The following is a 13,154-nucleotide window of genomic DNA, read 5'->3' as shown; positions in this document are numbered from 1 at the left end:
CAGGATAATGTGAATTGGTGGGACATGATGTCACATGTCTGCAGCATGATGCCTCAGAGCTGGACATCACTATAAACTGCCACACTGCAGACATGGTAGCAATATGACTGAAAATTGTTAAAGCTACGTTAAAATTCAAATCACATACACACACACACACACACACACACACACAACAACCATTCAACTGAATGTGACAAACTTTGAAATCATCCAGATATCCATGGCTTTCAGTGTTGTTCAGATGGTGCCGAGCCTTTACTACATCTGGCCACTGTTGCAAAATAAACGGAGAAGCATTTACATGACTATAAAAAGTCCACTCTACTTACAGAATTTAACAAAAAGCATATTCATTTGTGTCCAATCAGTCTGCTTTTTTCAGAGTTAATAAGTTAAGAAGAAACAAAAAACAACCTTATATTTCTTAGTCCCAGATAGCAGGCAGTTAGTATCAAAAGGTTATCATATTTAGCATGAAAAATTCAATGTATTTGCATAGTTACATTTGATTTTATACAGCTGCCATTGTTTCTAATGATACATATTTTTTTCAATACATGATCCAATGTCTAATCTAAAGTCAGAACTTAGATTATATGACACTCTGAAAACGAATCAGATTTTTTTTATAAATGCCAAAATGTTCATTCCACTCAGTTAGGGCCATAAGTAAACCTTGAAAATATAAATTTTTTGTTTAAGAAACATTGATTATGTTGTTGCTTTGTATTTCAGGAAACTTGCTGATGAAACACTGTTGTCATTTGATGTAAGGAGATATGCAAAGGCCGTAGCAGATGTAACAGTCGCATTTAAGGAACAATATGGAACTCTATGGCAAGAACAGAGTGTTAATATTGGTAAGCAGTGTTGTAGAGCACTTACTATATTGTTAATCCATCTTCTTTCATGTTAATATACTATGCCATGATGGGTAAATTATGAAAGAGTTAAGTTCATGAGGATGAAAGTATTTGGAATAATTGCTTGGTTGTAATAAAAATTCCAACCATGTCTTGCATGGCTCACTTGGTTTCAGTGACATTCCCACCACATCTTGGATAGATAACTTGGTTTCAATGAAATTCCCACCACATCTTGGATGGATAACTTGGTTTCAATGAAATTCCCAACATATCTTGGATAGATCACTTGGTTTCAATGAAATTTCCATCATATCTTGGATGGATAACTTGGTTTCAATGAAATTCCTACCACATCTTGGATGGATCACTTGGTTGCAAAAAATAATTATCCTTCGTCCCTTCAAAATTTGACTCAAATTTACACATAAATAAACAATAGGTCTCAACTGAGCAATGTCGATTTATGGAATGACAAGAAGGCAGGAAAACATGGACCAACCAATTTGTGAATCAGTTAAAGAATTTGATTGGTCAGCAACCAACCCCTTTAAGTTTAATGAAGTGGAAGAATGCTATTTCCTGTTTACATAATTACCAGTTCTCTATGTAATAATTACCTAACTTGTAGGTCTGCTTCTTTTTTACTTATTAATGGAGTGTGAAGTCTGTGTTATGTATTTAGTATTGCTAGAGGTACTGTTTGATGGCACAAAGTGTATAGAGCAGTGCTATATAATCATCATCATTATTATCGTATTAATGACATATTTGTTGTCATGGTTGATATGCTTTTATGAGACAGGGTTTCCGCATGAAGTGTACTGTCAAAATTTCTTACCACTGTAACAGATTTTAAAATCAGATTTCCAGGAAGAGCAGAATACATAGTCATATTCCTTTGAACTTAATTTCAACTACTTAAATCCCTATTTCCATCCATCATTTAATTTTTTGTGATATTTTGATTGATTTGTTTTTTGGGTATTTTTTGGTGTTTGGCTGTGGGAGATAACGTGCATTTAAACATCTTGACAACACTAAGGTCAGAATGACCAAACTCTACAGAGCTGCCAACCCTTACGAATTTGCAGCAAGTCTTAAGATAATGGCCCTTGAAATATGAATAAAAAAACAAAATCTGGCTACATGATTTTGACAAAATCGAGATATTAGTGTGTCAGTGTTTGATTTGGATCTGAGATTAGATTCAGTGGAGTTGGTCAGGGAACCAGACTAACTTTACAGGACTACCTCAGATGCTTTAATCTGCACATATTTTGTGATGCAGTATGTCTGCATGATCAAGCTTTTGCTTAGAACTTTCCAAAAATGGCATCCAAGAAGCCTCTTAAAAATTTTAATAGTCAGAACAGAAGAATAAAAAGGAATACTCAGATTTTTGGGGGAAATAGCAGGAACGGCAACAGTTATGCTTAATGGACATCTTGTGTTGATTGGAGTATGTCTTCAGGTGGGAAAGATTATTGCCATCATCACAATGAAATTAAATTTTTTTACAGGATTACATCATACTGAAAGATAGGAAGCAATTGAGCTTCATAGGGATTGGAAACTGTACTGGAGGTAATTAAGGTCCATTTTACAAACTGTTTAGTTGAACACAATGTTTATCGTTGCTCCATCTGTCTTGAATCACACTTCTGGAATTTTAAATGTAAGTTTTCTATTTTGGCAGTAGCAGTACATGATATTTTGTTGTTGTTGTTGTTGGGTTTAATGCCATTTTTCAGCACACGATATGCTATACATGGCAGCCAGTATTAATGGTGGAGGAAGAACCCGGGAAAACCCCGGAAAGAACCACCGACCCTCGAGAGGCTACTGGCAAACTTTCTCACATATCCACATTGGCCGAATCCGAGACTCGAACCTACGCAGACAGAGGTGAAATGGCAGTAATCCGTAATGGAGAGCGCATTAGACCACTCGGCCACTCGGGGCCCCTGATATTTTGTAACACGTTATTGAAACTGGTCTAACTTATTGAAAAAAAATGGACTGCCATGCTGGAAAAGTATTGTTAGGATTAGCAGGTCTCAGTTTTATCCCACTTGAGCTCTTGACTAGTCCAGCCATAATCAATAAACATCTTTAATCCTGTCCAATTTACGTTAATTGTACATATTATAGTCTCGAATTCACCTCTACAACTTTAATCACTGAAGCCAAAAATACTTGTAGAGAGAATAAAAGTAATGTTTATTGTATATGCTGATTGAGCTGTTTAGCAACCCAACTATAATTAATTAATGTCTTTAATCCTTTTGGAATTACTTCTGCTCACACATATTATAATTCCATCTCAACAAACTTCAAACAGTGAAGCCAGACAACTCTGCCAAAAGGATCAAAGGGTGACATCAGCAGTCCTGCCCTGCTTAAGCCAATTTACAGTGATGCGATTACAGGCAGCATTACCGTAAATATGCAACACTGAAATAAAAATGTGCAGAAAATGGAAACATATTTTCCTTAATAATTTTCTATGCACAGAAGATTTCAGTGAGTGGCAGGAGGGACAGGAGAAAGCCCTAATCTTGGGAGGAAAACCCTCCCATTCATGAGGTTTGCATGTTTGTTAATATCATTGAGTGGCAGTGAGTGGATATGAAGTATGACAGGTTCAGCTGTATATTTTTAATATTTTAGTGCATCAGTTTGCTTAACAAGTTCAGTGCTGGTCAGAAAATGGTCCAAGTAAGTAAACTAGGTTACATTATGTCTTTGCTTGCCTGTAAAGAATATTTTAATGATGATATTTGAGTATATTATTTCACAAATAATGAATTCTGGCTACATTTCTTGTGCTTTTGTTTGTAAAGCTAGGTTAGTCTGTTTACTGTGTATACATACTGCAACTGGTGATAAGTATAAGCTTTACATAAATGATATAATTACCATAGTTCAGATTTTACATAAATGATATAATTACCATAGTTCAGATTTTACATAAATGATATAATTACCATAGTTCAGATTTTACATAAATGATATAATTACCATAGTTCAGATTTTACATAAATGATATAATTACCATAGTTCAGATTTTACATAAATGATATAATTACCATAGTTCAGATTTTACAAAAAATTAGCAAGTTCTTGAACTGTGGAACATATTATGTTGCTTAACTGGTTTGAGTAAAGTATTAACAAAGTGAATTGATCAAAGATCAACAACTCTCAAACATCATTAGAAACCTATCTTTGAGTGGGATTCACATTATAATAACATATACAAATTGCTGACTGGAGCCAGTTCTAATATTAAGATTGTGAGGATTTGCCCTGACAATAAAATGTATGATTGAAGTTATTTGCCTATTATTCATATTATCTTTGAAAGATATTCCATATTCTCCATCAAAATTGCTTGATGCTTGAAGCGATAGATAGGTCACTGATGCTTTAGATACATAAATGAGTCTAATCACTTAGACTGGTTCATTAAGATAATTAATAATAATAATAATAATGAGGACTTTGTATAGCGCCTAATCTTTAGAAGCTCTAAGTGTTTTACAACATTAGACAACACATATAAGATAAAAAAGATATAAAGATATGATTACAAAAGCAAACACCATGAAATTAGTAAACATAAGAAAAACATGCTGAGAATATTTAAGGTAGGAAACATTATTAGGTCTTTAAGTTTGTTCTTGCAGTCGAAATAAGTGAGTTTTAGAGCACTCTTGAATGGGATCACTGTGTCTTTGTGTCTAAGTTCAGTGGGCAATTCATTCTATGCTGCTGGACCCTGGTATGCAAAAGAATGCTGTCCATATGATTTTGTTTTGAAAGTGGAATAACGAGTATACGGTTGTCAGAAGAGGAGCGTATGTATCTTGCTGGTGTGTACACATGGGTGAGGTTGGATAGGTATGTTGGACTGGAGTCCAACAGTGAAACATAGCACAGGGAACACATTATGTGTTTGATTCTGGATCGAATGGATAGCCAGTGTAGGATACAGAGCAGCGGGGAGGTGTGCTCTGATCGTGGTACTCTAAGTATGATCCGAACAGCTGTGTTTTGAACTTTTTGAAGTTCTGGAACAGATATTGAGATGAACCAGACAGAATTGAGTTACAATGGTCCCGCCTTGAAAGTACTAATGAAAGATATTTGCGAATTGAGCTGATACGTCTCAGCTCAAGATATGCAGCCTTGCATATGTTCATGACATGTTGGTGCAATATGAGAGTACTGTCCAGAGTAACACCTAGGTTTCGTACTGATTGTGTGAATTTAATGTTGGTGTTGCTGATATTTATTGTTTGAGGTAAAGGATGTGAATGAGAAATTCTTTGTGTTGTGATCAGAATGGCCTCTGTTTTATCATCATTCATCTGCAGCTTGTTACATGTCATCCATGATTTCACATCAGAAATGCACCTCTCTACACCTTGGATGGTAGCACCAACTTCAGTTGGGTGGCTAGATTTGTATATTTGGGTGTCATCAGCATACAATTGGTGAGACACTGGATGATCATCTATGACACTTGAGAGCAACTGAGTGTATATAATGAAGAGAACAGGTCCAAGAACAGACCCCTGTGGAACTCCACAACATAGATCAACTGGGCTGGAGTGTATTCCATTTGCAGATACAGTTTGTGTCCTGTTGACCAAGTAGGACTTGAACCACAGTAAAGCTGTATCATGAATGCCAAATACATGCTGGAGATGGTTAAGTAATATATCATGGTCTGTTGTGTCAAATGCTGCAGACAAATCAAGGAGGGTGAGAACTGTAATCTTTACGCTATCCAGTGCAGAGAGAATATCATTAACTACATTTAGAAGATTAGTTTCAGTACTGTGGCAAGGGCGATATGCATATTGTACATTGCTAAAAAGACTGTTTGAATTCAGATGAGATACAAGCTGGGATAGAACAACCTTTTTTAAGATTTTTTATATGAATGGGAGATTAGAAACTAGTAAGTAGTTCTTTAAATCGTTATGGTCTAGTGTTGGTTTCTTCAGCAGAGGCTTTACAATGGCAGTTTTGAAAAATGATGGGAATTCCCCTGATTAGAGAGAGGTATTAATAACATCAGTTAGTGAAGGCAATATTGGATCTAAGCACTCAAGCAGCAGTGATGTTGGAAATGGATCAAATTACAAACACCGCTGTTTGTAATGATCTTCTAAGTTGAAAGACGAAACTGAATTTGTCTTAAATAAGGTTATAATTGGGAAATCTACCATCGAATAAAAGTAGTATGATAAGCAGTCATGAAACTCGCATGTCACAGATGTTGACCACTGTATCACAAATAAATGCCAAGGTCACACTGAGCAATCAGGTTTTGGTGCATATGTCAGCTGATTTTGCTGCCATAAAATAACATGGATAATCAAAGCAGTTTCATAATGAGACAGTTGTCTGATCAAACACCAGTTTGTAAGTGACCGCTCTGGCGGTCTAGTGGTTAGAACCCCGGCTGAGTCATACCAAAAACTTATAAATAAAAATGATACTAACAGCTGCCTCACTCTAGGGCCTTTAGCATTAAGAAGTTAGTGTTAAAACTTGTCACCTTGGTGTCAGGATAAGGTGACTGGGTGGAACATGATGCTACATGTCTGCAGCATGATGTCCCAGTGCTAAACATCACTATAAACTGCCACACTGCAGACATTGTAGTGATATGACTGAAAATTGTGACAGGTACATTAAAATTCCAAATCACACAACACACACACACACCTGTTTGTAAGTACAGTTAAAACACTCTTTAGTTTAAGTCTCAGCATCATCAGTTTGTAATGATTTCAAGAAAATTGGATGGATTGAATATTTAGGTTCAGTGTGGCATGATTATGACAATGCAATTCCCTTAGAAACATCATCCTACATTTGGTATGATGCATGGTTATGACAAGATAGTTCCCCTAACAACAGCTTCTACTTTTGGCATGATGTATGATTATGTCAATGTGTGTATGTGTGTTTTGGATTTTTAACCTAGCTTTAACAATTTTTCAGTCATATCGCTATGATGTCTGCAGTGTGGCAGTTTATAGTGATGTCTAGCACTGAGGCATCATGTCACGGACATGTAGCATGATGTCCCACCCAGTCATATTATCCTACAACAGGCCAACCAGTCCTAACACTAACTTCTTAATGCTGAATACCAAGTGAGGCAGCTATTAGTACCATTTTTGTAAGTCTTTGGTAAGACTCGGCCGGGGATCAAACCCACGACCTCCCACATCTGAGGTGGATGCTCTAACCACTAGGCCACCAGAGTGGTTGTGATTATGACAAGGTAGTTCCCATGAAAACAGCATCCAACTTGTGGCATGATGCATGATTATGACAAGGTAGTCCACATGAAAACAGCATCCTACTGGTGGCGTGATGCATGATTATGACAATGTATTTCCCCTAAGAACAGCATCCTACTTTGGGCATGGTTTATGATTATGACAAGGTAATTGCCATGAAAGCAGCAGCCTACTTTTGGCATGATGTATGATTATGACAAGGTAGTTCCGATGAAAACAGCTTCCTACTGGTGGCATGATGTATGATTATTGCAAGGTAGTGCCCTTTACAACAGGATCCTACTTTTGGCATGATGCATGATTATGACAAGCTAATGATAGCATCCTACTTTTTGGCATGATGTATGATTATGACAAGGTAGTTCTCATGAAAACAGCTTCCTACTGGTGGCATGATGTATGATTATTACAAGGTAGTTCCCTTTACAACAGCATCCTACTTTTTGGCATGATGAATGATTATGACAAGGTAGTTACCATGAAAACAGCATCCTACTTTTGGCATGATGTATGATTATGCATGATGCATGATTATGACAAGGTAGTTCCCCTAACAACAGCATCCTACGTTTGAAAACAGCCATCTACTGGTGGCATGATGCATGATTATGGCAAGGTAGTTCACATGAAAACAGCATTCTACTTTTGCCATGATGTATGGTTATGACAAGGTAGTTCTCCTAAGAACAGCATCCCACTTTTGGCATGATGTATGATTATCACAAGGTTGTTCCCCTAACAACAGCATCCTACTCTTGGCATGATGTATGATTATGACAAGGTTGTTCCCCAGACAATAACAGCATCCTACTTGTGACATGGTGCATGATTATGACAAGGTAGTTCCCATGAAAACAGCATCCTACTTTTGGCATGATGTATGATTATGACAAGGTAGTTCATTTAACAACAGCATCCTACCAGTGGCATGATGTATGATTATGACAAGGTAGTTCCCATGAAAACAGCATCCTACTTTTGGCATGATGTATGATTATGACAATGTGTGTATGTGTGTTTTGGATTTTTAACGTAGCTTTAAACAAAACTGAGTCATATCGCTACGATGTTTGCAGTGTGGCAGTTTACAGTGATGTCTAGCACTGGGGCATCATGCCGCAGACATGTAGCATGATGTCCCACCCAGTCACATTATTCTGACACCAGGCCAACCAGACCTAACACTAACCTCTTAATGCTAAGTGCCAAGCGAGGCAGCTATTAGCACCATTTTTGTAAGTCTTTGGTAAGACTTGGCCGGGGATCAAACCCACAACCTCCCGCATCCGAGGTGGATGCTTTAACCACTAGGCCACCGGAGCGGATGTGATTATGACAAGGTTGTTCCCATAAAGATAGCATCCTACTTTTGGTATGATTCATGGTTATGACAAGATAGTTCCCATAAAGATAGCATCCTACTGATGGCATGATGCATGATTATGACAAGGTAGTTCCTGTAAGAACAGCATCCTACTGGTGGCATAATGCATGATTATGACAAGGTAATTCCCATGAAAACAGCATCCTACTGATGGCATGATGTATGATTATGACAAGGTAATTCCCATGAAAACAGCATCCAACTTGTGGCATGATGTATGATTATGACATGATAGTTCCCCTAACAACAGCATCCTACTGATGGTATGATGTATGATTATGACAAGGTAGTTCCCCTATAAACAGCATCCTGCTGGTGGCGTGATGTATGCATATGATATGGTAGATCCCATAAAGAAGAAGCATGCTCTGGGTATTCCTGTTGAATCCATTTCAGATAAAAATGCCACTCAGTATGTTAGTGTAGGGACCATTAAGATCTAATAGTATATATGTAACATACTATTTTCTCTGTCATTTATTTCCATTTGGAAAAATTGATTAGCATATGGGTGGATGTAAATAACCAAAAATTGTGTGCTTTCTTAACTTGCCTTCGTGTTTATCAAGTAAAGATATAAAAGTATTACTAACACTTAAATATTAGCCTACAAAAAAGTAAAAGAAGATTCTTTTTTTTAGCTGCCTTGGATTCAGCAAGTAGCAACTTGACATTAGCTGCACAGAAGTTTTATGACTATATACAAACTGTTGATAAAAATGAGTAAGTATGGTGTTATTTTGTATATTTAGTGTTGGCTTTTGTCCATGATTCTGTTTTATATATATATATAATTTGTATTGTGTGATTGACTTTTATCTATAATTGAGGGTAGGAGTTGGGCCTACATGTCTGATGTCATGCAGGGTAATCATGTCTGCTAGTTGGAATCCTAGCTACAGCTTTGATCCTGTTATATATATTTAATTTGTATTGTGTGATTGACTTTTATCTATAATTGAGGGTAGGAGTTGGGCCTACATGTCTGATGTCATGCAGGGTAATCAGTTGGGCCTACATGTCTGATGTCATGCAGGGTAATCATGTTTGCTAGGTTTGAATCCTAGATACAGCTTTAATTTATGACTTTAGAATTTTCTAGAAACAAATTTTGTTTACAGTTTGATGGAAGTTTCCTTTAAGTTGGGAGTGGTGGGGATCAACATAAGATTGCTTATAACTTTGAATGTTCTAGAAATGAACTTTCTTAGGTTTTATCTTAAGGCTGATTATATTAGAATGACTTGCTCCTACCTTAACTTGAAAGTGGAATCAGTCTTATTGTTGTGTTCAGTTTTAATTTGAGAGGATTTATTTACTTACGTTATTCACTGGAATAACAAACTACACATGTGGACTAAATCACTATTTGGGGATTGTCTTGAATTCATTCAAGGACATTTTGGATTTATGTTATTAGGATACAACAAGACTGTTAACACATCACCACATTCCAGGCTATTCATACATCAACACATTCAGATCATTACTGGAATTCGTTTGGAATTTTATACATTTTAACTTTTGATAGAACTTGTAATACTATTTGGGATTTAATTCACATTAGTGCAAGGTCTTTTTATAATTTCACTTTGTATTATTATTTGTTGAAGTTTACAAATTTTGTTGATTTTTGCTCATTGATGTCACTTATTCATAGTCATAACATTCATTGTATTAAACTAACATCCAGTGTTTACAAATATCAAATATCAGATATATCTTGAAGGGAAACGGACTTTAAAAGTCGAATGTGTCTTTTAAATACCAGGTGTAGATATTATTCAATACTGACCTTGAAAACTGCATGCAATTCGCAGGATCTAACATAGATTAACTTGTTTGCCATTGTGGAATACATTTGTCTATTTCAATCTTTGTTAGTTTTCCTGCTTTGGGGACATTCAGATTGTGACCATGGACTCCCAATTTTTCAATATCTTTTCTAAAGTTGTGTCTATTATGGCCTAGACTCATTGTTCTGGAAGGAAATGTGGCTGTGCTGTGAACTTTCAGCCAGTTTCAGAGAACTGTGCTACTGGTTTTTATTTTATATTTCTGGAAATGAAGATAAGTTAATATTCAATAAAATCTCAGCATGTACATGTGGACTTGTGCAGAATACCAGTTCCCACCTAGGAACTATTCATATGTATAGAATTAAATGGTACTTGGAGTGGGTGGATTAGTCATTTCTTGAAAATCTTGTTATCCCTACTCCTCCTGAATGGATCATCATATTGACATTTAATTTTCACTTAAAGGCTTTTGATGATGTCTAGCTGTTCCTCAGTGAAAGTGGGGCCAATCTAATATCCAAAATGGGCACTATAGTGGCCATGTTGAAAATCTTGTTATCATGACTCACCCTGAATGGAAAGTAATATTGACATGGAGCATCAACAGAAAACTTCATGTATTATGTCCAGTTGGTCTTAAATGAAAATGGTGCCAATTTGGCATCCAATTTGGCCACGATAATGGCCATCTTGGAACCTTGATTTTTGTAAATCCCACTGAATGGAAAATACTATTGCCAGAATACATCTTATGATGTCTAGTTAGTCCTATATGAAAATAGGGCTAATCTGATGGCCACAGTGACCATAATCTTTTTATCATTATACCATAGTGGCATAAGGAAAATCTTATCATTGTGCCATAGTGGCCATAATCAAAATCTTATCATTGTGCCATAGTGGCCATAATGAAAATCTTGTTATCATTATGCCATAGTGGCCATAATGAAAATCTTGTTATCATTATGCCATAGTGGCCATAATGAAAATCTTGTTATAATTATGCCATAGTGGCCATACTGACGATCTTATTATCATTATGCCATAGTGGCCATAATGAAAATCTTGTTATCATTATGCCATAGTGGCCATAATGAAAATCTTATTATCATTATGCCATAGTGGCCATAATAAAAATCTTGTTATCATTATGCTGTAGTGGCCATAATGAAAATCTTGTTATCATTATGCCATAGTGGCCGTAATGAAAATCTTGTTGTCATTATGCCATAGTGGCCATAATGAAAATCTTCTTATCATTATGCCATGGTAGCCATAATGAAAATCTTATCATTATCTTTATGCATCTTGAATGGATGGTGTTATCAACATAGGGATTTCACTAAAAGATGTCTAGTTGGCCCTCATTGAAAATGGGGCTAATCTAATCTCTAATATGTTGCAAACATTGTTATCACTACTCCTGCTGAATGGTTGGTCATATCAGCATATTTTATTTTTATGAAACAACTTCTTTTGATGTATGGTTGGTCCTAATGGTGCCATTCAGTCATTCTGTATGCCTGCAACAGCAGCCATCTCAAAAATCTTGTTACCACTATCTTTCCTGAGTGTTTGGTCATATCCACATGGGGTTGTCACTGAAAGATGATTTCTAATGAAATGAAAATATGCAGATCCAACTTCTAATATGACTGCCACAATGGCATTTTGACCATCTTGTTATCACTACTTCTTCCAGATGACTGGTCATATTAACATTTTGCATTTGCCAAAAGATTTGTTATGGTATCTAGCTGGTACTAAAAAGCAATAGCAGCAGCCTGACACAAATATAGCCACTGTGGCATCCTTCTTGAAAATCTTCTTAGTATTGCTTCTCCAAAATGGAAAGCCATACCAACATGGGGTTTCCACCAGAATATTTCTTATGATGCCTTCTTGGTCCTGAATGATGGTGTTACCAAAATAACTTCCAGTATGTTCACCACAGCAGTTAATTTGAAAATCATATTATAGCTGAAAAATATCAAAGCTGGATTCAACACTTTGCAGTTAAAAGGAAGACCTGGTCTTATTTTGAATTCTTATACATTCTTTTCTTCCAGTAGAGCATCAGTCCCTTTGAAGGAGTCTTTTTGTTTAAAACCAATTTTAATCATATAATACTTACCACCTGTTATTGTCCAACTCCCCTCAGCCTTGCTTGTCCTGATATCCTTTCAGTCATTGTCAAAAACAAAAATGGACAGTATTCCAAATAATGGAAATTATTAAAGCATTAGACTGGGATTATGTTTTGTACATTCTAAGGCCTCCATTTGTAATTGGAGAAGGAAATTCACCTCGCATTGGGGACTCGTTCTAGGAAAACTTTGGGCAGTGCAATAATGACAGCTAAATATTGCATAATTGAAATTAGTTTTACCCCATTCCTTTGAAATTATACCATGCCTTCCATTTGAATAGTTTCTGTGCAAGATGTTGTGATTAATTGCATTAGTCAACAATTCAGTGCTTTAATTTTTCACCATGGAGGCTTTTTTGACTAGGAATGAAATAATTAGATAACCATCATTTCCATTCCAGTCCCTTGGCAGTAAGGATAGTGAATGATAAGATGATGCAGCTTGAGAGGGCCTTCATAGACCCAGAGGGGGTGCCGGGAAGACCAATCTACAAGTAAGTTTTATTCATGTCAGAACTGTCACAGTTATAGGTTTTAATTCCTTTTGTTTATGGTACTTTAGGAAGCTATTTTATTCTTAATGAAACATAGACCAAGCTCAACTGGCCTTGTGTGCTAGAAGATCAA

General features: G+C 36.2%; 1 protein-coding gene across 1 annotated transcript in view; it reads left to right on the top strand.

Moving 5' to 3' along the window:
• LOC149786200 (N-acetylated-alpha-linked acidic dipeptidase 2-like) overlaps positions 1 to 13,154 on the top strand; it is a 173,274-nt gene that overhangs the window by 147,822 nt on the left and 12,298 nt on the right. The window contains exons 17-19 of the mRNA XM_089976557.1: positions 739 to 863; positions 9,221 to 9,302; positions 12,929 to 13,021. Of these exons, the coding sequence (XP_089832683.1) occupies positions 739 to 863; positions 9,221 to 9,302; positions 12,929 to 13,021 (300 nt within the window). The remainder of the gene's footprint in view (positions 1 to 738; positions 864 to 9,220; positions 9,303 to 12,928; positions 13,022 to 13,154) is intronic.

This window comes from Sinohyriopsis cumingii, chromosome 12 (genome assembly GCF_028554795.1).
Source record: "Sinohyriopsis cumingii isolate HCF-2022 chromosome 12, ASM2855479v2, whole genome shotgun sequence".
In the NCBI taxonomy this organism is placed as follows: domain Eukaryota; kingdom Metazoa; phylum Mollusca; class Bivalvia; order Unionida; family Unionidae; genus Sinohyriopsis; species Sinohyriopsis cumingii.
This window is presented reverse-complemented; position numbering and strand designations above follow the sequence as displayed.